The sequence below is a fragment of the Orcinus orca genome, chromosome 1 (genome assembly GCF_937001465.1).
Source record: "Orcinus orca chromosome 1, mOrcOrc1.1, whole genome shotgun sequence".
Lineage (NCBI taxonomy): Eukaryota > Metazoa > Chordata > Mammalia > Artiodactyla > Delphinidae > Orcinus > Orcinus orca.
This window is the reverse complement of record NC_064559.1, coordinates 113,678,677-113,703,605: the sequence shown is the minus strand read 5'-3', so window position 1 is coordinate 113,703,605 and position 24,929 is coordinate 113,678,677. Positions and strand designations below refer to the sequence as shown.

Below are 24,929 nucleotides of genomic sequence, written 5' to 3'. Positions count from 1 at the left end.
TGTACAACTTGTTTTGTACAACTTGTTTTGGAGGACAATTTGGCAAAACTAAAGGTTCATTATTCTCTTTGACCCAGAAGGATGGTTATTGTAACGTTTGAAATAGCCAAAAATTGTAGGCAGCCTGTCTATCACGGAACAAATAGTTAAGTACACCACAATGCATTCATACTGTGCTATCCTTTGCAGCCATTCAAAAGAGGTGGCTTGGTAAAATGTTGTCATGGAAGGCTGTCCATGGTGGTGAAAGAAGTCTGTTGTAGAATAGTATGGGTAGCACACAAAAAATATGTGTAATTAAAAATGTATTTTTTTAATGCATAGAAAAGGGCCTGGAAAATACATATATCGAACAGTTAAGCAGGTAGTTGGGAGTGAGGGAGTGGGAGCCCTTAATGTTTTATGCTAGGTACTCGTCCTGTTTAAATATTTTTTTAATAGTTTTGGTAACCACTCTTTGACATCTCTTTATGCATGCATACTGTCATCCCTTGATATTCAAAAGGGATTGGTTCCAGAACCACGCCCCCTCCACACACGCACACGCACACGCACGCACGCACCCAGCCCTGCCAATTCCAAAATTTGAGGGTGCTATAGTCTGCATAAAATAGTGTGGTATTTGCATATAACCTCTGCAGCATATTCTTCCGGGTTACTTTAATCACCTCTAGATTGCTTATAATACCGAATACAATGTAAATGTTAGGTAAATAGTTGTAAATACAATGTAACTGCTATGTAAATAGTTTCTGGTGCGCAACAAATTCAATTTTTTTTTCTTTTTCTTTTTTCTTTGCGGTACGCGAGCCTCTCACTGTTGTGGCCTCTCCCGCCGCGGAGCACAGGCTCTGGACGCGCAGGTTGAGCGGCCATGGCTCACGGGCCCGGCCGCTTCGTGGCATGTGGGATCTTCCCGGACCGGGGCATGAACCCGTGTCCCCTGCATGGGCAGGCGGACTCTCAACCACTGCGCCACCAGGGAAGCCCAACAAATTCAATTTTTGCTTTTTTCCAACTTTCTGGAAACTTCTTTTTCCGAATATTTTTGGTCTGTGCTTGGTTAAATCCTCAGATACAGAACCCCTGGATAAGGCAGGCCCGACTCTAGTTACATCACACCTATGTAAGTTTACCGACATGGGATCATGATGATCTAATCCTTTTTGTCGTGGACCCCTCTCATATCAGCATCCCACCCCCATTTCCACATTCTGCTCCACACTCAGGTAACTCATATCAATCAGGGTTTGTTTGTTTGTTTGTTATTTTATTTTTAAAAAATCATGTTAAACACATTTTCCATGTCCTGATTTTCTTATTCATCAATACATCATGGAAATGACTCCTAATTGTCCGGTATATTCTTCTAATGTATTGTTGGGGTTTTTTTGCCAACATTTTGTTGTGAGAAATTTCAAACATAAAGAAAAGTTGAAATAATTTGACAGTGAACAATCATATACCCTTGTTACTGAACACAAGTTGGTGTGCCCCACTCACAGTGAAGCCAAACAAACCGAACCGTCAGAGTCTGGAGCAGAGAAAGGTTTACTACAGGGCCAAGCAAGGAAAACAGGTGGCTTGTGCAGCTCCCCGATGTTTTCAGGGAGAAGATTTAATAGGCAAAATCTGGGATGAGAGCTTCTAGGTGTGTGACTTTCTTCTGTTTGGTTGGTGGTGAGGTAACAGGGCAGTGCTCCAGGAATCTTGTGCTCAGCGTGAAGTGAAGTTACGGTCATCCACCTGGGTGGTGGCCTAAGTTCCTACAGAACTCCAAGGTATTGTTATGTATATTCCTTGAGGAGGAACCAGGACCCTGCCCCAAGGCTGCACTATTGTTTCTTGACTTCAACCTCCTTGTTTATGCATTCCCTCCTTCCCTGATTAGCAACTGTTTGATTAGCAATCTGCCTTTTGGAACTCTGGGAAGGTAAAGGAAGCCGAATGAAACTTATTTCTACAAACAAGAAACAAGGGGCACAGAAAGACTTTTGTGCCACAGGATCCTGCTCAGTTTCACCTCACCTGGACTTCTTAATTTGCATTTGACACATGCCTGCCCATAGATCTATCCATCCAGATAGATAGATAGATAGATAGATCCCCGGCAAACGGGGATCTTAGTTCTTTGACCAGGGATGAACCCGTGCCCCTGCAGTGGAAGTGGGAGCCTTAACCACTGAACCACCAGGGAATTCCCCATCTAGCTATATTAATTTTTTGATGCATTTCAAAGTAAGTTACAGACATCAGTACAATTCACCCCTAAACACGTCACCATGATCATTATGAACTATAACAGTTCAAAATTTGTTTATGATACACATTTTTTTTCCTTTTTTTTTTTGGCTGCACCTCACAGCTTTTGCAATCTTAGTTCCCCAACCAGGGATTGAACCCACGCCCTTGGCAGTGAAAGCATGGAATCCTAATGACTGGACCACCAGGGAATACCCATGTTTACGATTTTTTTTTAAGTAAAATTTACCGACAGTGAAATAGACAAATTTCAAATGTATTGTTGTGAGTTTTAACAAATCCATATACCTGTGTGCAACCCCCTATCAAGATATATGACGTCACCCCGGAAAGTTCCCTCATCTCCTGTCCTATTTAGTCCTCACCCTTATCCACCCAGAGGCAACCACTGCTCTGACCTTTTTTTTTTTTTTCTGAGTTAGTACCTGTTCTAGAACTTTATGTAATGGAATCAGATAGTATGTAGTATGTACTCTTTTGTGTGAGGCATCTTTCACTCAGCATAATGTGTTTGAGATTCGCCCATGTTGTTGTATCAGTAATTGCTTTTTACCACCGAATATAAATCATAGGGACTTCCCTGGCGTTCCAGTGGTTAAGCCTCCATGCTTTCAATGCAGGGGGCCCGGGTTTGATTCCTGGTTGGGGAACTAAGATCCAACATGCTGCACGGTGCAGCCAAAAATTGTGTGTGTGTGTGTGTGTGTGTGTGTGTGTGTGTGTGTGTGTGTATAAATCATAGTTTGAAGGACAGTGTTTTCAGTTTGGGGCTATTTTGAATAAAACTGCTATGCACATTCTTGTACAAGTCATTTTGTGGACATATATTTTCATTTCTCCTGGGATATACCTAGGGTTGGAATTGTTGAGTCGTAGGATAGATAATGTTTACTTTTTTTTTTTTAATCTTGGGCAAGTTGCTTAACCTCTTTTGGTGGTGGCAGCAAAGTCTTCTGGACTGGCCTTCTGGTTTGACCTTGCCTGGGGTTAGGCTGTCCAAGTTTGGACAATATATATAACCTGACACTTAACATTCCAAGCCGTTGCACAGCAGTGCTGTGTGGCAGCCAGAGGTTCAATGTTTGCATTGTTACCTATTTCATCTATAAAATAACAGTCTGGAATTATTTGATACTTCTTTTACCCATTCTCCCAGCAAGTACTTATTGGATAAATACCAGTGCTAGGTCTACATTAGATGTTATAGTCACGTTACTTTCTTAATGAATTTTTATTCCGTGCATAATATAGTTATATATTCTTTTCATTAAAAATCAGAACATTACGTTATATGTTTGGTTTTACAAGAAACTATCAGACCTTTTTCTAAAGTGATTGTACCATGTTATATTCCAGCCAACAACGCACAAGCGTTCTGGTGTTTTTGTATCCTTGTCAGCATTTGTTGTTGACAGCCTTTTAAATTTTAGTCGTTTGAATAGGTGTGATGCATTCTTTTTAATGGTTGTGTAATATTCTGTAGTGTGGATGTTTACAACTTATTCAGCTATCTCCCTATTTATGGGCATTTGTTTCGTTTTCAATTCTTGGCCACTGAGAATGACTCTACAGTAAGCATCCTTGCACATATGTTCTTATATGTTGGTACTTTTCTTTTCCGTGGGATACATTCTCATGAATTAAAGGATACCTGTATATCAGATGTTAGGAGATATTGCCAGATTGTTTTCCAAAAGGTTGTAATACTTCACTTTTCTGCCAGCAGTGTATGTGAGTTTTCTTTTCCACATAGCAACACGTGTTGTGCCTATTTTCCTTTTTTATCAGTCTAATGGAAATAAAATGATACCTCGTTTTTACTGTAGTTTGCATTTCTCTACTTTTAGAGCATCTTTTCATACTTCTGGGTCATTGGAGTTTGCTCTTTAAGTTGAATATTCAGTTTTTCTATTGTTCATCTTTTTTTCCCCTAGAAATCTAGGTGTAAAGGAACTGGTGCTTTTCTCAACTAGTATGTACTAAGTTTGTGATTTAAAAAAAAAAAAATTTTTTTTAATTTTTTATGCCTGTCACCTTAGACCAAGTGAATTTGGGTAGTAGTAATAGATGTGAGGTATAATTTGAAAGTTACTTACGTGATAGCACCTATAGTAGAAGTGGCAAAACTTGTAAAGTTGAGTTCCTCCTGCCCATGTGTCCATGCAGAAGCTTCCAAAGATAGGAGATTTCACCTTAAAACTGTGCTTTGGACTTCTCTTAAAAGCCAGATCTGGCCATCTTGGGCCTGCATTCCCTGCTGGCAACGTCTGTCTGGAGATGAGTAGCAGTTCCCCGCTTTAGACAGGACTTGTGCTCCTGGGTTTGTCCAGTCCCCTCAGGGCTCCGTTTCCTCCCCAGCACTAAGCTGAGAGCTCCGGGGCATTTGAGAGCACCTGCACTTTTCTTCTGGTAGATTATAGTATATTAGTGTAAGAAGGACATGTGTAGGACTACACATGTCCTTCTTACACTAAGGACTCAAAAATGGGACTGTACAGGTGCCTGAGACGGCTGCAGGTATCAGATGCCTGTGGAGTCTGGCATCTGTCGGCATCTGAGTGTGTGCCTGATGCATGGAATTTAGTGACTCACTGACCAGGGGGCCGGGGGGGAAAGTTTCTGATGACGCCCTGATTTCAGTCCCTTTGCCTGGACCCCTCAGCAGCGTTTGAGCCTGATACCTGATTCTCCTCCCTCTCTTAGTGGTACCTGCTGTTTTCTCTTCCTCCCTGGGTTATGCTGGCCTCAGGTGTTCTCAGACTACTCACACTCTCTGGTTGTAACTACTACCTGACGTCTCCCTAATATTAAGCTCTGCTTTGACTTTGGCCTGAGTTCTCAGCTTCTGATTCATGGAGCTAGCTGCCTCCAGACCACGGGGATCTCAGACTGACCATGTCCACACCCAAATGTTGCGGTCAGCCCTTCCAACCTCCTCCTCCTCTTGTTTTTACCTCCTATCTCAGGAATAGTTCCTGAAGCCAAGCCATCGGTTTGGGTGTTGTCCTCGACTCCTTCCCTCTTCCCAGCCTCCATTCCCTCTCCTGTCCAAAGCCAAATTCTGATAATTTTATATTCTCAATATCAGATCTGTCCCCTCTTCTATCCTCACCACTGCCTTGTTTGGGCCCTTGTCATCTTTTAATTGGACGATTGCAATGGCCTTCTTCTAACTGGTCTCCCTGCCTACAGTCTTGCCTCCAGCAAATGCATCCTCCAATCCTGATGCCTGAGTGATCTGAAATGCAAATATGATCTTGCCACTCCCCTGCTTAAAACCCACCAACGGGGTGGTTCTGTAACCACAGTGTAGCCTCTGGTGCAGGCTGAAAGTAAGTTGCTACTCTTACTACTACTGCTACTATTAGTACTACTATTGCTACTAATAGGATACTAATAATAGTAGCTAACATTTCCTGAGCATTTTCTATTGTGTTTTCAAATGATTTATTATCTCTTTAAGGCAAATCAGAGCCGATTCAAAGTTTTCTGAATGGTATCACTCATTTGCTTGGCGGGAGGGAGAGGGGCAGAGTTATAGGCAGGGGCCACCAGGGAAATGTCCGTAACCATAAATGATCTTATATATGCTAGTGAGTGACCATGCTGATTGAGCCTTAATAGTTAAATAGGCATTACCATGGTTCCTAGGAGCTAGGATTTCCTTTCATTCCCTACAAAGCATGGAGGGTGGGTGGTCAGCTGTCCAGATCTTGAATGTGTCCATGAAGTGTGTCGCACGTGGGGATGTCCTCTGGCTCTTGGGTGCCAGTAAAGGAGGAGAGCTTCTGGCCTTCAGGGTCAAGTGCAGGCTTCGTGGCTTGGCATGCAAAACTATGCAAGACCTGGTCCCTGCCCGCCTCTGCTGCCTCCAGCCAATCCCTTCCTTGCACTCTTCACTCTAGTACCACCAGACGGGGTGTGATACTAATCAGAGCGCACCTTACTGAGATCTTATGTGCCAAGCACTGGGCTAAGTGGACACCACAGTGTCCTTCTCTCATGTAATCCTCACAGCCACCCCGGGAGATGAGTCTGCCATTATCCCCATTTTATAGAGGAGCAAAGTGAGGCTCTGCGAGGTAACCGAGATGGCTCAGCTAGTGGCAGAGTGGGCGGTTCCCACAGCCTCTCGGCACGTGTTCTCAGTAGACGCCCGCTCCTGGGCTCCCACTCTGTGCTCCCCCTGCGCCTGAATGACACCCATTCAGCCTTCAGGACTCAGTTCTGACGCCGTTTCTCGGGGAAGCCGCCAGGGCTGAGCCCCACCCCGCTGAGCTCCCGGCAGCGGGCTGGAACGAATGTGTTCCGTCTGTGCTCCTCGAGGCCTCTTTGAAGCCCCAGCATCTAGCGCAGTGTCTGGCACATAACAGGTCTCTGTAAGTGTTTGTTGAGCTGACTAAACTGAATTCCAGGCGCTGCACCTCGAGGTTGTTGTCCTTCTGACCAGTTTTCCCTGTCTTCACCTTCTCTAGGCCCAAACAAGCTATTTGATCTCTGGAGAAGGATCCTTTCCCTCCTGCTTGGGTTCCACCTGCACCCTATGACTTCAGGGGGAAACTGCTGTCTGATCAGCCACCTTGCCCACACACCCTGGACATCTGTACTCTCTGCCCCTCTCTCACTCCTCACCAGCGGGCTGGACCCCGAATCCACCCCCCTGAATAAGCTTCTTCGGCTTCCCCCTCAGCTTTAGCTCTTTCCGCTTCAGTGTTTGTATCTTTTCTGTCCCAAATTCCCCCTGCCCCCCACCACAAATCTTCCTTTCTCTCTCTCTCTTTCCTTAGTCCTCCAATGCAATAGCCCATCGTTGGGCTGTTCTCCTTAGAAGTGCACCGTCCACCGCCTGCTGTTTAAAACAACCATGTTTTCTCTTGAGGGTGTCCCATTGCCTTCCCTGAAAACATTAAAAATTCCTGCCATTCCCAGCCCCGTCCTGTCCCGCACAGAGCGGCCCTCAGATGCCCTCCCCAGCTTGCTGCCCCCGTCCCTCACTCCCCAGTCTCCTCTGCTCCCGGCAGCTTTGGGACCCCCGCCCCTGGCTTCTCCTCCATGCTGTATGGAATGAAGATTGCCAACCTGGCCTACGTCACCAAGACCCGGGTCAGGTTCTTCGGGCTCGACCGTTGGGCTGACGTGTGGTTCCCAGAAAAGAGGAGAATGAAGCCGGGGTCGGAGATCAGCAAACACCACAAGTCGCTGCTGGCCACGATCTTTTATGACAGGTGTGCGACGGGGTGGGGGGCGTGTCTGGCTGGGGAGAGAGGCGGTTGCCTCCGCTTGGGGTAAGGCTCCATCCTACAAGGACTGGGGGAAGGGCAGGAAAGGAGCTAATTGGCCTGGGGGAGGGGATGGGTTTCCTGAGCACAGCTGGCACTTGGCCAGCCTCCCCAAGCCTGTAACTTTCTCCGAGGGCAACCCCCAGGCTTGGCTGCTCGGGCCCCAGCCGTGCTCTTGACTCCCACTCTCCCCAGGACCGAGTATCTTCACGGGAAACATGGGGTGGACGTGGAGGTCCAGGGGCCCCATGAAGCCCGAGATGGGCAGCTCCTTATCCGCCTGGATTTGAACCGCAAGGAGGTGCTGACCCTGAGGCTTCGGAATGGAGGAACCCAGCCTGTCACCCTCACCCACCTCTTCCCATTCTGCCGGACCCCCCAGTTTGCCTTCTGCAATGGAGACCGGGAGCTGCCCTGCCCACTGGGCCCTGGTGAGTGGGTTCCCAAAGGAAAGAGTCTCTGGTGGACAGAGTCCTGCCCTGGGAAGGTCTGATGCTTCAGGAACGTGCTGTTGCTGGCCCGTGGTCTCCTACCTTGGGATGGGGCTCTGGGGGGGAATGTCAGGGTTGGGGTGCTGGTGGGAGGGTCCCTTCCCCACCCCGACTCACTCAGCCATCCTCTCCCAGGTGAATGCTATGAGCTCCATGTCCACTGTAAGACCAGCTTTGTGGGCTACTTCCCAGCCACCGTGCTCTGGGAGCTGCTAGGACCTGGGGAGCCAGGCTCAGAAGGAGCTGGTACTTTCTACATTGCCCGCTTCTTGGCCGTCGTGGCCCACAGCCCCCTGGCAGCACAACTGAAGCCCACGACTCCCTTCAAGCGGACCCAGATCACGAGAAACCCTGTGGTGACCAACCGGATAGAGGAAGGAGAGAGACCCGACCGGTAAGTCCTCCCTCCAACCCAGTCCTGGCTGGGGGTGTCCCAACACCACAGTGTGGGCCCTTGGGAAGAACACAGAGCCCCCTTTCCTAACTGTGAGTTCTTAACTCCTGCAGACCTCAGAGACCTTTTCTGTCTAGGAAGAAAAGCAGATATGAGGACAGTGTGAAAACATTTCGAGTATTTTTGACTATATGATGGATTATCAGTCAGCCAAGGTGGACACGTGTCTCTCTCTCTTTCTCTCTCAACAACTTTATTGAAACAGTTCATATACCATACGATTCACCTATTTAAAGGGTACAATTCTGTGCTTCTTTTAGTATATTCACAGATATGTGCAACCAGCACCACAATCCATTTTAGAACATTTCATCACCCCCAAAAGGAGCGCGTACCCTTTAGTTATCACCCCTTCTGCTCCCCATCCCCACCCCCCAGCCCTAACCAGCCACTCACCTACTTTGTGTAGATTTCCCTCTTCTGGACATTTTATATGAATGGAATCATATACGTGTAAACAGCTCTTTTTGACCTGTCCAGGTGTTCACAAAATACTGAGCAAACCGTAAGACCGTTGTGCTCTTTCTGTTAAAAATATGTGTGTAATGGGGCTTCCCTAGTGGCGCAGTGGTTGGGAGTCCGCCTGCCGATGCAGGGGACATGGGTTCGTGCCCCGGTCCGGGAAGATCCCACATGCCGCGGAGCGGCTGGGCCCGTGAGCCATGGCCGCCGAGCCTGCGTGTCCGGAGCCTGTGCTCCGCAATGGGAGAGGCCACAACAGTGAGAGGCCCACGTACTACAAAAAAAAAAAAAAATATGTGTGTGTAGGGGAATTCCCTGGTAGTCCAGTGGTTAGGGCTTCGAGCTTCCACTGCAGGGGACATGGGTTCGATCCCTGGTCAGGGAACTAAGATTCTGCGTGCTGCGCAGCAGGGCCAAAAAGTTAAGTGAGTAAGTAAGTAAAAATATATGTGTATAATACAATTTGACAAAGAAAAATGTCTGGAAGGCTGCATGCCAAAAAGTTAACATTGGTTATCCCTGGATGGTGAGAATGTTGTTTATTTACTCATTTATTTATTACCTGTTTTCTGATTTTTTTTCTCTGATGAACATGTATTGTTTATATACATATCTGTATGCATATATATGTGTGTGTATATACATTTTTTTTTTTTTTTTTGCCGCACCACGTGGCTTGTGGGATCCTAGTTCCCTGACCAGGGATTGAACCCGGGCCCCCTGCAGTGGACGCACAGAGTCCTAACCACTGGACCACTAGGAAATTCCCTATATATATATATATTTATTTTTTTAAATGCTTCCAAGTATCATGCTTTCCAAAAATGAGGATGGTCCAACCTTGGCGTGAGCAGCCTCATGAGACAGTGAGTCCTGTCTCCTAGGGCAAAGGCTGCCGACCCCCTTCAGCAATAGTGTTGAAGCAGAGCCTTGTGCTTCCTCCAGGGAGGGGCCTTCTCGGAGACTCTGAAGGTGAAGGGTCTCTGTGTTTGTAATAGCTTTTCTTCTCTCCCTCCTGCAGTGCTAAGAGCTATGACCTGGAGTTAAGTATGGCACTGGGAACATACTATCCACCCCCCCGCCTCCGGCAGCTGCTCCCCATCCTTCTTCAGGGAACAAGTATCTTCACTGCCCCAAAGGAGATTGCTGAGATCAAGTAAGTACCACCCCTCTGCACCCCTTGTGCTGCTTTATATGTTTCTTTTCCACTGGCTTCTTCCCACTGCCCCTTGCCTCTGTCCTCAGCCTCCTGTGCTCAGCTCATTTATCCCCTTACTGAGCACACGCCATGTGCCAGGCACCATTCAAGATGAATCCCTCGCTTGATGGCCCTGACATCCTAGGTGGGGAAAGTGAGCATCTGTCATCTTGTTTCATGTAGTGATGAGTGCTGTGAAGAGTTAACTAAAGAGCTAAAGCAGGGTAAGGGGTGGGCTGTGCTATTTTGCAGAGGGCAGCTAGTCCTGGCCTCTTTGAGGAGGTGACATTTGAGCAGAGAATGACATTTGAATGAGGTGACCGTGTGAGTAATAGGAGGATCTTGGAGAAAGGATGTTCCAGGCTCCAGGATCCACAGTGCAAATGCGAGTCAGGTCTGAGCTTGGGGGGCAGGGGCTCCCTTCTTGGAGTCCTCTGACCCCCATCTGCTTCTCTGCCCTTCTAGTCTTCCCCGATTCCTGATGTCTTCATAGTCCCAGAGCTGCAGAGGGAGAGGGTGGATGCTCCCAGACATGGGGGTTGCCTGACCCATCCCATTCCCGTCCCCTCCCTCCAACCCCCCCACCCATCACTGCCAGGGCCCAGCTGGAGACACCCCTGAAGTGGAGGAACTACGAGGTGAAGCTCCGGCTGCTGCTGCACCTGGAGGAGCTGCAGATGGAGCATGACATCCGGCACTATGACCTGGAGTCGGTGCCTATGACCTGGGACCCCGTAGACCAGAATCCCGGGCTGCTCACGCTGGAGGTCAGGGGTTGGATCGGTAGCAGGGAGGATGGACTCAAGTTAGCCAACCCACAGGCTGTGGGAAGAACGAAAGGAAGATGAAGTTTTTCCTGTCCAGAGGGCTCAGCAAGTTGCCGAGTGGGCATCTGGGCCCCAAAAGAGGTGTCAGAGCAAGGCAATAGGGAGGACTGGGGTTTTAGTCTAGACTTTGCTACCACTGGCTGCATGACCTTGGGCAAGTCTTTTGCTATCTCTGGGCCTTAGTTCCCTCACCTGAAAAGCATGGAGCTGGACTAGATAATTCTTAGAGCCCTCTCCAGCTCTCAGATGTTGAATGTATACATCTAAGCCCGGAATTACACACGAGAATGGATTCCTGCACACTTGTGCCGAGAAAGGCACTCAGTGAGAAGGGACGGCAGGTGAGGATGATCAGGGAAAGCTTCCTACAGGAACTGAGTTTTGAACAAGATTTTAAAGGCAGAGTAGGAGCAGAGCTGGCCAAGAGGGCAACCGGACTTGCTGGGAAGCTGGCCTCCAAGTCTTGAAATCATGCCCTGGAGGGTTTCCAGGATTCCTGGGCTCAGCATCTCTGAGCACCGTGGGCAGACTTGTCCCTTCTTCATCTCCCCTGACTCTTGCCCTGTCTGGCAGAAGAGGAAAGAGGCAAAGCTCCCTGAACCTGGGGTAGAGGGTAGATCCTCAGAACTGTGTCTCAGTTGGGGTCTGGAGTGGGCCCTCCACTGGCCATCTCCGGGTTAGAAGCTTGCCGCTGTCCGTGCCCCATAGGTTCCCGGGGTGGCCGAGAGCCGCCCCTCAGTGCTGCGGGGTGACCACCTATTTGCCCTTTTGTCCTCTGAGACACACCAGGAGGACCCCGTCACCTACAAGGGCTTTGTGCACAAGGTGGAACTGGACCGGGTCAAGCTGAGTTTTTCCACAGGGTAGGTGTTGGGGGAGCCCTGAGCTGCAGGAAGGTCTGCAGGTGTCCCGGAGGCCAAGGGAGGAGGGTGTTTCTCCTCAGAGTGAGTGGGACCCCAGGGACAGGGCAGGGGGACCCTGAGATGCCTCACTATCTTCCTCTCCTGGAGGATTGCTTGGAGGTCTGGGAAAGGGAGTGGAGTTGGAGTAGATGGAGAGAGTCCTGGCCTTTTATTGCCCACCCCCGCAATTGGAATTCTTCCCCCTCTCTCTCCCCCTTCCCAAAGCCTCCTGAACCGCTTTGTGGATGGGCTGACCTTCAAGGTGAACTTCACCTTCAACCGCCAGCCCCTGCGGGTGCAGCACCGTGCCTTGGAGCTGACGGGGCGCTGGCCGCTGTGGCCCCTGCTTTTCCCTGTGGCCTCTCGTGGGGTCCCGCTGCTGCCCTCAGATGTGAAGCTCAAGTGAGACTGTGGGCAGGGGCTCTGGGGCCACTTGGAGGGTGGGTGTAGGGGACGAGGTCAGGGAGGCCTCCTGGACCCAGACAATATCGTGTTTGTGGCCCCTCCGTTAGGCTGTACGACCGGAGTCTGGAATCCAACCCGGAGCAGCTGCAGGCCATGAAGCACATTGTTATGGGTACCACCCGCCCCGCCCCGTACATCATCTTTGGGCCTCCAGGCACTGGCAAGACTGTCACCTTAGTGGAAGCCATCAAGCAGGTGGGGCCTGAGCGTAGGCCTGTGGCCTACACTCTGACTCCCCCCCGGGACAAAGCAGTTGTCCCCAGGTTCTGGTTCCTTCTGGTTCCTTCCGGCTCCCTGAACGCACGCCCCTGAACTGGCCTCGAGGGCCAGTGTGGCTGTCGAGCAGGGCGTGCAGCTTGGGTACTGCACGTCTCAATCACCGTAGCCTTGTATAATTACGGCAGCAGTTTTCCAGCGTTAAAGGGCTGCTGGACTAGCAGAGGGCTACCGATCTGAACTTGCCTCTTGAGTCACTCCCTCCCTCAGCAATGGGAGGCAGATGCCACACTGCGCCACCCTGAGTCACAGGCATGTTTCTCCCTCTCCCCTCCCCCTGGAGACCAGAAGCTGCTTCCCACACTGTGCTCATCCCCACCCCAGGTGGTGAAGCACTTGCCCAAAGCCCACATCCTGGCCTGTGCTCCGTCCAACTCGGGGGCCGACCTCCTCTGTCAACGCCTCCGGGTCCACCTGCCCAGCTCTATCTACCGCCTCCTGGCTCCCAGCAGGGATATCCGCATGGTGCCTGAGGACATCAAGGTACTTGGGGAAGGCGGGGGACCAAGGGGTGGCGGGTGCTGCTCTGGGTAGACGCTGGGGCCAGGAAACTAGGAGACCTGGATTCTGATACTCGCTGTATGACCTTGGGTGGGTCAGGACTGCTCTCTGGGCTTCAGTTTCCCTGTGTGTAAAGTGAGAGAGGTAAATAAAATTGCCTGAGGGGGGGTGCCCAGACCCAGAGCGAGGGTGAGAATGGATGTGGAGGCAAGCTGACTCCCCTCCCTGCACGACCCTCAGCCCTGCTGTAACTGGGATGCAAAGAAGGGGGATTACGTGTTTCCTTCCAAGAAGAAGCTGCAGGAATATCGTGTGTTAATTACCACGCTCATCACTGCCAGCAGGTGGGAAGTGTGTGTGTGCGCATCTCTTAAATTGTGTGCTAAGAGGTAGCGGGCTGGGGAAATGCGGAAGAATGGTGCCTGGGGAGTTGGGGGGAGGGCCAGCTTGGGGGAGCATTCAGGTTCGGTAGTCGCGTGCCTGGATGTGACCCCTGCCTGGCCTGACACCTCCCAGGTTGGTCTCGGCCCAGTTTCCCATCGATCACTTCACACACATCTTCATCGATGAGGCTGGCCACTCCATGGAGCCAGAGAGCCTGGTGGCCATAGCAGGTGAGGGGCTCGGGGGCGGGGGGCTGCGAGTGTGTTACCCCACATGGCATCGGGGAGGTCCCACCACACACCTTTCTCCTCACGCTACCCATCTCCCAGGGCTGATGGAAGTCAAGGAAGCAGACAATCCAGGAGGGCAGCTGGTGCTGGCAGGAGACCCTCGGCAGCTGGGGCCTGTGCTGCGCTGCCCACTGACCCAGAAGCATGGGCTGGGGTACTCACTGCTGGAGCGGCTGCTCACCTACAATGCCCTGTACAAGAAGGGCCCTGATGGCTATAACGCCCAGTTCATAACCAAGCTGCTACGCAACTACAGGTATCCCGCACCCTCTGTGTCATCCCCTGCCTTCACACCCTCTGCAAGCGCAGCTGGCGGCTCCATCCCACCGTCCTCAGAGGCTGCGTGATGCAGAAAGACTATCAGCTGGAAGGTGGGAGTTCTTCTCCCCAGTCCCGTCCCTGCTCCTCCAGTTGCTTATCTGTACCTCACGGGATGGTCAGTGGTTCCTAGACACTGGAATATATCTGACGCTGGTCCCAGGTGAAGTTTCTAGGCATCCAAGGAGAAATGAGAAAAACAGGGACAATGTATTTTTTCATAAACCTAATGGTTATTCGAGTTAAAGAGCTAGGCTTCCTTCAGTCAGTGAGTTCGTATATCTAAAATGCTCAGATGAGTTCCTACATCTTTAGTTCCTTAGATGAGTCCACTAGGAATTCAATAACTGTTAGCTGTTGTGTTAGTACCGCTGATATTTTTGGATTTAGCACCTTATCTCATCCAATAATGGCGATAGTAGGTGATTCTTGCTTTTGTATTGTCCTTCCTTGACAAAATTGAAACTTGAGAATGGGCCCCTAATTTCTTGGTGTTTTCACTTAAATTTGACTGGTCTATGAAATCTGTGGATTGGATGTTCTCAGGAGCCACATTTGGTTCTGCTTTCTGTGGTTAACAGTGCCCAGCAGCAAAAACTGTAGCTGAATGAGTCTGCTATGCAGTGGGCGGGAAGACAGGAGGATAGTGTGTGTGAGCTCCAAGCAGGTGGAGCGGAGGTCCCTGAGGGCGGGGCAGAACTAATCCGCCCCCTGGTCTTGCTCTTCCTTCCTCCTGCCTCCCAGGTCTCACCCCACCATCCTGGACATTCCTAACCAGCTGTATTATGAAGGGGAGCTGCAGGCCTGTGCGGACGTTGTGGACCGAGAGCGCTTCTGCCGCTGGGAGGGTCTGCCTCGACAGGTGAGGCTGAGCGGGGCTGGGGCTCAGGCTCCTACCCCTGTACCCCAGCCTCCCTCTTACTGAGGGTGCTGGGTAGCAGGAGGCTCTGAGTGGAAGCCACGAGCCCCTCCCTTTGTCACCTAGGCCTGGGATCCCCCACTCCCTGGAAGGGTTTGAGGGTGGGAGGGAAGGGAGGCAGGCAGGGAGGTCCAGCTGAGGGTTTCCCCTGACTCCGTGTCCAGGACTTTCCCATCATCTTTCACGGCGTAATGGGCAAGGATGAGCGTGAAGGCAACAGCCCATCCTTCTTCAACCCCGAAGAGGCTGCCACGGTGACTTCCTACCTGAAGCAGCTCCTGGCCCGCTCCTCCAAGAAGGGCAAAGCCCGTCTGAGCCCCCGAAGCGTGGGCGTCATCTCTCCATACCGGAAGCAGGTCAGGTCCTCAGTTCCCATCAGGGCTGGGTCCCCCCAGATGGTACCTCCTTAGCCAGACCACTAGGCAGAGGGTCCGGCTCAGGCCTCCGCTGGCCCCATATCTCAAAAGAGCGCAGAGGTCAGCTGCACCTCCCTCTTTGCCCCCCAGCTCCCTGGCCTCCTGCCTGGCACCCTCTTGCACGGGTGTAATGGCATGAGAGAAAGGCACCCGTCCCCATCTTCCAGGTGGAAAAAATTCGTTACTGCATCACCAAACTTGACAAGGAGCTTCGGGGACTGGATGACATCAAGGACTTGAAGGTGACCCTCGCCACTGTCTCACATTCCCTCCCTGACTTCTGTCCCGGTCTCTTCCCCACTTCCAGACACCTCCTCGGGTCCCTGCCCCACTGCTGCAGGCCAGCCCAAGTCCCTGCCGCACCCTCGCTGCCTGAGACAAACTTGGGCTTTCCCCATGCCTCTCACTCCTGGAGATCCCAACTTGTAGGTCTGGGATGGGACCGGGAAGCCCTCATGTTTAGCAAGCACCTCATGTGATTCTGATGATCAGGCTAGTTTAAGGTCTCTGCCCTAAGGAGAAAGTCCAGACTCCCCAGCCTGCCTGACCTGTCATGTGATGATGTCCCCACTCACCTCTCCCACCCTCTGAGTCAGTCGGCAGCTCAGTTCTTTCTCAGATAAGAATCACCTGGAGAGCTTTTAGTGCTGCCAGCGCCAGGGCTCCACCCAACCAATTAACGCGGCTGTCTGGGGGCAGAGCCAGGGCATCAGGTTCTTTTACGGGCTCCTCAGGTGATCTCCCGTGCAGCCAGGGTTGACACCCAGGGCTTTAAGAGTTAGAGGCCTCTCCCATGGAAATTCTGATTCTGGAGGTCTGGGTTAGGGCCTAAGGTTACTTTTTTTTTTTTTTTTGCGTTACGCGGGCCTCTCACTGTTGTGGCCTCTCCCGTTGCGGAGCACAGGCTCCAGACGCACAGGCTCAGCGGCCATGGCTCACGGGCCCAGCCGCTCCGCGGCATGTGGGATCCTTCCGGACCGGGGCACGAACCCGTGTCCCCTGCATCGGCAGGCGGACTCTCAACCACTGCGCCACCAGGGAAGCCCCTAAGGTTACATATTTTTAACAAGTACTGAGTGATTATCTTCAGGAAAGTTTGAAAAACACTGCTGAGTTATTGTTCTTTGCAGTCCTGTTTTCTTTGCTTAGAACCCTTTCGAGCCCCCATCCCTTTAACTGGATTCGGCCTTCAGGTTTCAGCTTCCATGGCACTGTCCTGTCCTCTTTCCTGCCCAGCAGGACAGTGGCTCACTCCACGGTGACAATTGCCCTCAGTCTCACTGAGGCGAGGCGGGGCTGGTCCCTGGGTCCCCCACTGCCTCCCTCCCCTCTAGGTGGGCTCCGTGGAAGAGTTTCAAGGCCATCCCTCCCCTCTAGGTGGGCTCCGTGGAAGAGTTTCAAGGCCAGGAGCGCAGCGTCATCCTCATCTCCACCGTGCGGAGCAGCCAGAGCTTTGTGCAGCTGGATCTGGACTTTAACCTGGGTTTCCTCAAGAACCCCAAGGTTCGGGGGCTGGGGGGTGGCAGGGACTCCTCCTTCCTGAGGGCTCTTCCCTGCTGTGACCCCAGCATTTCTTCTTATCAGAGGTTCAACGTGGCTGTGACCCGGGCCAAGGCTTTGCTCATCGTGGTGGGCAACCCGCTCCTGCTGGGCCACGACCCCGACTGGAAAGTGTGAGCATCCCACCCACAATCCCTCCTGGCGGCCACAGCCCCCAGCCTAGGACAGCTGTAGTTTTATGAAGCACCCTTGGGGCTCAGTTAATCTTCCAATCTGTTTATCTGGTTTTTTTTTGCGGTATGCAGGCCTCTCCAATCTGTTTATCTTTTTTTTTTTTTTTTTTTTTGCGGTATGCGGGCCTCTCACTGCTGTGGCCTCTCCCGTTGCGGAGCTGTGCTCCGGATGCACAGGCTCAGCGGCCATGGCTCACGGGCCCAGCCGCTCCGCGGCACGTGGGATCCTCCCGGACCGAGGCACGAACCCGTGTCCCCTGCATCGGCAGGCGGACTCTCAACCACTGCGCCACCAGGGAAGCCCCAATCTGTTTATCTTAACAATATCCCCATTTGCCAAGGTTAAGTAACTTGCCCCAAGGCACAGGCCCCATGTGCAGGACCAAGGCTGGGCCTCCAGCCTCTGCTGGTACTCAGCCAGCCTTGTGCAGCTGTGTGTGTGGATGTCCCTGTACCCCACAGATTCCTAGAGTTCTGTAAAGAAAACGGGGGGTATACCGGGTGCCCCTTCCCTGCCAAACTGGACCTGCAGCAGGGGCAGAACTTACTCCAGGGTCTGAGCAAACTCAGCCCCTCTACCTCAGGTATGGCTGGGCCAGGGTGGGCTTGGTTGGGGGACAGTGCTGAGGGAGGATGTAAGTTACTAACAGAGCTGGCCTCCTCTCTTTGTAGGACCCAAAAGTCACGACTGCCAGGCGCGGGAGGGTGAAGGGGGCCTGCCCCTGCAAGTGGAGCCCGAGTGGAGGAATGAGCTCTGAGGACCGCCCACCCGACCCTTCCCCTGCTGCTAACATCAAGCTGCTAACAATTGGGGGAAGGGGGAGGAAGTAAAACTGAAAAAAAAAAAAGCTTATTCTATGCAAAAGCCTCCTTGTCCCTTCAGCCTGGCCCCAGCTTCCTGAACTCCCAAGATGACCTCACAGGGGAGGGTGGGACTGTCACAACAGCCCAGGGCCATACTCCTCCCCCCCCCCAGAAAGGAACCCAACCCCCATGTCCAGGGGAGGAAATCTAGTGGGAGGTGGCAGGGAAGCCACCCACAGGCTTCTAAGTTTAGCCCAGTGCTCCAGACCACTCCCCTCACCCGCCTCCAAGGCCCAGAGCCAGGCATGACCTCATCCTTTTCTCCAAGACTCCACCCTGCCTGCCCGGGAGTCCTGCCTTTGCAGACAGGGGGTCAGCCTGGCAAGCACCCTGGAGAGATGGGACTCCAGGCTCACAGGGACCAGGAGAGAAAGACAGGAAGCCACACACATGTTGGAGCCTGTGGCCTTTATTCATGCCCCACACCAAGTACAGCCAGATGCAAGGCCCCTGCCCAAAGCAGAAACACCGGGGGCCCGGGACTCTGGGTTACACCCTCCAAGTCCCCTACCCCACATACTCTCCTGTGAGCCAGAAGTGTATAAAGTGCTGGTGTGATGATCCTCTGGGGAAGGCCAAAGGGATCAAGAGCCCCACCCCTGGACCAAGGCAACAGGAGGAGGGACTGTGCTCTGGTTCCCAGAGTGCTGAGTCGGGGCCTACGGCCACCACCATCAGGGCTGGGGAAGCGCGATGCAGTCCTGGGCAGGAGGGAGTTGGGAAAGGGAGCCTTCAGCAGGGATCCCTAATAGGGTGGGGCTGTTGGGGGCAGGGGGAGTTCCTGCACCCTGTGAAGGGAGGAGGGGAGGCTTGGGACCTCAGAGAATGGGGCAGCCCCTCCGGCGCTTGTTCTTGCGGACCTGGAGGCCAGCCCGAGTGGCCATCTCAAACACCTCCCGCACCCCCTCCTTGGTCTTCGCTGAGCACTCAAGGTAGCCAAAGGCACTGATCCGGTTCGCCATGTCCCGGCCTTCCTCAGATCGAACAGGCTCCTGGGAAGGCAGGAGGAGAGTCGTCAAAGGAAGCTGCTGGTTAGGTGTACCTCACCCATATTTGTAACAAGAACAAATATCTCCTCCAGCCCTGACCCCACGAAGCATCCAAGCCCCGGCCACCGTGGATGGCTTCTAGGCTAGAGACCCAAGACTCCTACTTAGCTTCAGAATTCTCCCCATCAGCCCTATACCCCACGGTACACTCTTCTCTTGCCTGAGTGAGGATCTACCATCCCCTGACCGACCTCCCAGCCTCTGTTCTCACTTTCTTCCAATCCATCCTCTATGGCTGCCAGAATCAGTTTTCTAACATGCTGACTCTGACCATATCTGTCCCCAGTTTAAAACTCTGCCATAATTATGTTCAAAGAATAGTCTAGATTCCTTATCCTGGCAGCTCTCCCTAATCAACTCGTCCTCTGGCTAGAAAGCCACTTACCAGGTCCCCAAATAAGCCAGCTCCCTCACTCTGGGCCTTTTCCCAGCCACTTAGAATACCCTCCGTTCCACATCCACAGCAGCCCACACATCTCCCCAGGTATACTCTGATGGCTCCACCTGCATACCTCAAGCAAAACATCTACTCTAAGAACCCGGTTCCCTGAGGGCAAGGATTTTCTCATTCATCTTAATAGCTCCAATGCCAAACAGCGGACAACAGACAAAATGCCAAATGACCTTGGACAAGTCACCGTCCTCTGACAGTCTCATGGAATATTGGGTCAGACCCTAAGGGCCCCTCTGGTTCTCCCTCACCAGGGTGGGGGTGCCAGGGGGGTAGGAGGTGGACGCTACCGTCACTTCTAACACGGGGAGTCAGTAGGAGGGAGGCTCCTTCACCAGCCTGCAAGCCCTCAGAGGGCACCTTCCTCCCCAAGGCCTCCCAGCCTGGCGGCTGCACCCACCTGCTTCATCTTGGCCAGCTCTCTCCGGGTATGTTCATCTTGCCTCAGGTCCTTCTTATTCCCCACTAGGATGATGGGCACGTTGGGGCAGAAGTGCTTAACCTCTGGGGTCCACTTCTCAGGAATGTTTTCTGCACAGACACGTCCCAACAGGTGTTGGTGCCTCCACTTAGGCTAGAAGGCTTCCCCCGGGTCCCCTTGTCTCCGCAGGGCAGAGTCTTAGAGGCTATTCAGCATGAATAGCCACCCCCGCCCCCCTCACAGTACACACCCTTCCCTGAGCCCTCGGAGGGCCAGAGTCACCACAGGGAAGGAGGCTAACGGGGCTCCCCGGCACCCCTCCCACACAGCTTCTGAAGATGGCTGAAAGGAGCCAAGGCAAGAGCTCCCTCTGGTTGGTTGATTCTAAGGGATTCTCAGCCCCCTCCCTCCAACCCCCTCACCCAGGCTGTCGGGGCTGTCGATGGAGAAGCACATGAGGATGACGTCAGTGTCCGGGTAGGAGAGAGGCCGCAGGCGATCATAGTCTTCCTGCCCTGCTGTGTCCCACAGAGCCAGCTCCACCTGACACACAGGGCCAGTGCTTAGCTAGCCTGAGGGCCCCAGTTACACACCCCACACCCTGCCACCCAGAGGTCCTCTCTGAAATCCTGGTCCTTTAGGTTCACTGAACATCTACCTATTGAACACCTACTATGTGCCAGGGACAGTGCTAATCATTGTCACACAACATAAACTAAGGTGAGTTTCTTAAATCCTGAGACAACAGCGTTTGATCTTTGTGCAGTTTGAGCTGCCATCGGGAGCGCCACTATTTTATTTAATATTCATAAAAACCCTTCAAAGGAGGCCTTACCATTATTTCCATTTCACAGCTGGGGGAGCTTAAACCCAGAGGCAAAGGGACTGGGCCCAGATTACAGAGCCAGCGTGTAAAAAACCAGGAGGTTATCCAGATTTCCTAAGACTGCAGTTTCACTTCCTAACTCCCACTGGTTCCAGCAGGGAGAGTGAAGCAAGGACATGGGTGGATGGTGAGCACGGACATCCCAGGTCCATAAGTGACGGGGGCAGGCGTGGTTCCAAGGGGCTCTTCGCCCTTACCTGCTTGCCGTCCACCTCTATGTCGGCGATGTAGTTCTCAAAGACAGTAGGGACATAGACTTCTGGGAACTGATCCTTGCTGAAGACGATGAGGAGGCAGGTCTTCCCACAGGCCCCATCCCCCACGATCACCAGCTTCTTTCGAATGGCAGCCATGGCTGGGGCTGGTAGAGAAGAGGCAGTGGGGATGTTGGGAAAAGACAGTAAGTCCACAAACACTTCTCTAGGGCCCCCAAGCCCTCCCTGGAAACCGAGGTATCCAATGAAGGGAGAGGAGGGAGGGAAAAGGGCTTGCTCAGGCATGTTCTTGCCAAGAACCAAGTGGTCGGGCAACTGAGCTTGAAATTCCTAATCTCAAGGTCAGGGACAGGTCTCCCCCATGGGTTAGAATACAGAAGTGGGAGGTGGAAGAACCACCCACTTGGGAGCCAGAAAGCATGAGTTCTAATCTAATCTACTCCCCAACTGTGGGCCCCTGGACACCTAGAGGGGTGCTCAGGGACCAGTGACGTGTCCAGAAGGGCAAGCTTTTATCTATTCTACATATCAGGGTTTCAAGTCAGATGTATTTGTTACCAGGATTTCGATACTTTTTAAAGTTTAATAATTGTGAAGGTCCAATCTGGAACACACTGTCCCAAAGTCAGCACAAGTCATGCCTGCCCAGCGAAAAACGAAGAGTCCCTACCCATATGGGTGGGTAAGGGAAAGAATATTTATCACACCCCTAGGTGCCAGGCACTAGGGTGGGCATTTGGACAAAAATCACCTCCCTCAGTCCCCAGAAGCCTGGAAGGTAGGTAGTGAGCCCCCCATTTTGACAAACTAGGAAAGTGAGATTCATTGAGGTTAAGACACGAATTCAGAGTTGTGGCAGGGATGGCACTCAAAGCAGGGCTGTGTGACTCTAGAGTCTGTTGCTTTTCTACATATCACCCCAGAGGTGGGAAGGAGTGCAGAGGGAGGGAAACCCAGACAGAGGGCAGCGGCAGCAGCCAGCAGGCTTCCCTGGCCCACTCTGTCCCGGTCCCCAGAGCCCCGAGTCACACAAAGGAGGCTCAGTCCAGGCAGTGCCCACAGGCCACATTCGGGCAGCCTGCCTTCCTCCCCCTGCTTCCTACTGGGCCTGGAAGCTACACTGGGTCACTCAGCCCCAGGCAGGGGACAATGACCACACTGTAGGGAGCCACACATCTACCACAGCAGAGCGACTGAGAATAATCCACTAGGGAATCACCTCCACCCACTCCCTGGAACAGCCCCTTCCTCCACTCTGTCCAGCTCACCCTGAGGCCCTGCCCACCCCTCCCTGTGACTCAGGGCAAGGAGTCAGCTTCCTGGGGTTTCCATGTGGTCCCTGCCCCCAACACACACCAAAGAGCATCTGCACAGTTCATCACACCTTCCCAGCTTCCCCGCGCCTCAGCTGAGCCTCACTTCCTCCTTCCCTGGGGAGAGGAGCTGACCTCCAGTCGGCTGGAGTTCCCAGGCCTACAGCCGAGGAGGAAGAGAGGGCGGGCTCTGGGCCTGAGATGAAGTCAAAGCTGTTGGGAGAAGCGGAGGCTGGAGCCTGTGCTGGGAGGAGCCCCAAAAAAAGAGACAAATGAGGGCCAGTCCCAGCACCAACCACACAGGGAGTAGTTAAAAAAGAAGGGGACGGTAACCTGATCTCTGCCCCAAACCTGACTTTTTCTCAGTCCCACATCCTGTCAAACTAGGCTGAGCTCCTTTACTCCCCACACACCACCACCACCTCACAGCCCTGCCTTGGTCTGCCTTTTAGGGAGCGAATACTCCAGCCCAAGGCAAGCTCTCTTCAGCAGTGGGGTCCCGGGTGGCCTCCTTCCCCTCCACACACACATGCACAACAGTGGGATGGGGGCAAGTTGGATATGAATCAGAGGGAATTTATAGGAGTTGAGTGCACGGCCACACTCTCCCCATCACAACAGGGGCTCTCTGATACCCCCAAAACAGGCAAGAAGGCATTCACCCTGCCAGCAGATCCCCTCCAAAAATGGAAACCACCCTTCAGAAAAGGGGGTCTCAGGCTTCCCTGGTGGCGCAGTGCTTAAGAATCTGCCTGCCAATGCAGGAGACGGGTTCGAGCCGTGGTCTGGGAAGATCCCACGTGCCATGGAGCAACTAAGCTCGTGTGCCACAACTACTGAGCCTGTGCTCTAGAGCCCGCGAGCCACAACTACTGAGTCCCTGTGCCACAACTACTGAAGCCCGCGTGCCACAATTACTGAAGCCCGCGTGCCCTAGAGCCCTGTGCTCTGCAACAGGAGAAACCACTGCAATGAGAAGCCCGCGCGCGCACCGCAACGAAGAGTAGGGCCCGCTCACCGCAACTAGAGAAAGCCCCTGTGCAGCAAAGAAGACCCAACGCGGCCAAAAATAAGTAAAATACATTAATTTAAAAAAAAAGGAAAAGGGGGTCCCCTGGAAATTCCACCCAGGTGACCAGCACCCTCACCTACTCCCACAGGTTCCATTGGTCCAACTGTGGGAAGACAGGCTGGGGTAGCCTCAACCTGGGATGGGCAGTATTGATGGAGGGATGGAGCGCATTCACCACTAGGATGAATACCAATTGCTTAGGCATGAGTATGCCCGCCCCAGGCAAGGCAGTTTAGGTGGCACCAGACGGTGGTGGGCAGAGGTCAGAACTCCAGGGCAAGGGCATGCATTAAATGACCTAGAGCCCCCCCATCTCAATTAGAAGATGTTCCCTTCAGGCTCAGAAGAGTAGTTGGCCCAGGCCAGGCCAGGCCACCAGGCCCAACGCCAAGATGGCGAAAACAACAGCTCCCTGTGAGAGGCAGCCCCTGAGGAACTGCCCCACTGACCCTAAGAGGGGCAACCAAACCCCACACGGGGCCTGGAATGACCCTGGAATTTCTGGGGCCTTCCCTGGAATAAAACAGCTGCCGTCTCCTCAATCATTCTCTAGATTTCCAGATGAACCAGGTTCTGCTGTACCCTGCCCACCACCCCTGAGGTCTAGGGAAGAAATCAGATACCTCCTCCTCAACTTGAAAACCACACACACACACACACACACACACACGCACACACACGCACACACACGCACACACGGGCTGGATCCTTCCCAATCTCCTGTACCTCCACTCCAGGCCGGCTCCAGAAACCATCTAGGGCGACGTCCAGACCCCCGGGGCAGTGGCAGCCCCCGCGGTCACACCCGCCACTCCACCGGCCCGGAGGAGGGGATTCCCACCTCAACCCGGACTCGGGCCCAGACCCACACCCAAGCCCAGGTTCACAGAGGGCCGCCAGGCCTGGGAGCTAGAGTGTCTGCGCTGGGGCTCAGACCCAAGTTGCCGTCTCTCCCCTCGCCCGGCCGGGCAGGTTCCGGGAAGCCGGGAGAAGGGAACTGACTCCGACTCGGACACCAAGAGGCGAGAGGCCCTGCGGGGCAATTCCCGGGGCCCCTCACTGCAGCCCAGGAGGGCAGGGAGGGGCCGAGCCGGCCCGACCCCCGCACCGCCCAGACGCCGCGTACGAGGGAGAGCAGGCGGCCCGCGCTCGCACCAAAGCCCCTCCCCGGCCGGCGCCCCGAGCTCCTGCCAGGCGGAGAAGGGGGGAGTGCTCTCCTGGGGATGAGTTCCCAGGACGACCCCGCCGCCCAGAGCCCCAACCCGGGATACCTTCCGCTCCGCCGCTTCCAGCTGCGCGGCCGGTGCCGGAGGCAGAGACTGACCCGAGGGGCACCGCCCCGCCCTCCTCCAGCGCCGCGGCGGGGAGGGGCGACTCGCGGGGAGGGGCGGGCCGGGCGTCCCTTGGCTCCGCCCGCCCACGGCCCCCACTCACTGCCCCAGAGGGTCGCCCAGCGAGAGTCCCCGGGATCTGGGGGAGAT

The 24,929-nt window shown here is 53.2% G+C and overlaps 2 protein-coding genes across 3 annotated transcripts in view; one reads left to right on the top strand and one right to left on the bottom strand.

Moving 5' to 3' along the window:
* Positions 1-18,714, top strand: part of MOV10 (Mov10 RISC complex RNA helicase) — a 24,364-nt gene extending 5,650 nt beyond the window's left edge. For both annotated transcript variants that reach the window (XM_049710146.1, XM_049710145.1), the window contains exons 3-21: positions 7,284-7,487; positions 7,737-7,972; positions 8,168-8,426; positions 9,970-10,104; positions 10,745-10,913; positions 11,682-11,836; positions 12,101-12,277; positions 12,388-12,535; positions 12,941-13,099; positions 13,358-13,461; positions 13,634-13,731; positions 13,831-14,047; positions 14,854-14,971; positions 15,193-15,384; positions 15,612-15,686; positions 16,822-16,947; positions 17,029-17,117; positions 17,640-17,761; positions 17,850-18,714. In XM_049710146.1, the coding sequence (XP_049566103.1) occupies positions 7,284-7,487; positions 7,737-7,972; positions 8,168-8,426; positions 9,970-10,104; positions 10,745-10,913; positions 11,682-11,836; positions 12,101-12,277; positions 12,388-12,535; positions 12,941-13,099; positions 13,358-13,461; positions 13,634-13,731; positions 13,831-14,047; positions 14,854-14,971; positions 15,193-15,384; positions 15,612-15,686; positions 16,822-16,947; positions 17,029-17,117; positions 17,640-17,761; positions 17,850-17,935 (2,869 nt within the window). In that variant the 3' untranslated portion in view covers positions 17,936-18,714. The remainder of the gene's footprint in view (positions 1-7,283; positions 7,488-7,736; positions 7,973-8,167; positions 8,427-9,969; positions 10,105-10,744; positions 10,914-11,681; positions 11,837-12,100; positions 12,278-12,387; positions 12,536-12,940; positions 13,100-13,357; positions 13,462-13,633; positions 13,732-13,830; positions 14,048-14,853; positions 14,972-15,192; positions 15,385-15,611; positions 15,687-16,821; positions 16,948-17,028; positions 17,118-17,639; positions 17,762-17,849) is intronic.
* RHOC (ras homolog family member C) lies at positions 18,435-24,929 on the bottom strand. The gene is made up of 5 exons (XM_004263193.3): positions 24,720-24,929; positions 21,046-21,209; positions 20,385-20,505; positions 19,942-20,072; positions 18,435-19,033 (listed from the first exon to the last, which is right to left on the bottom strand). The coding sequence occupies exons 2-5, from the start codon at positions 21,199-21,201 to the stop codon at positions 18,860-18,862; spliced, it is 582 nt and encodes a 193-aa protein (XP_004263241.1). The 5' UTR covers positions 21,202-21,209; positions 24,720-24,929; the 3' UTR covers positions 18,435-18,859.

What these genes read in the sequence shown, in the direction of transcription:
- RHOC (XM_004263193.3), bottom strand. Translation starts at nt 21,201, where the DNA reads ATGGCTGCCATTCGAAAGAAGCTGGTGATCGTGGGGGATGGGGCCTGT. An exon ending in TAGAGGTGGACGGCAAGCAG is followed by an intron (nt 20,506 to 21,045) that starts GTAAGGGCGAAG and finishes CCTGTGTGTCAG; the next exon opens with GTGGAGCTGGCTCTGTGGGA. An exon ending in CGACAGCCCCGACAGCCTGG is followed by an intron (nt 20,073 to 20,384) that starts GTGAGGGGGTTG and finishes GTGTCTGTGCAG; the next exon opens with AAAACATTCCTGAGAAGTGG.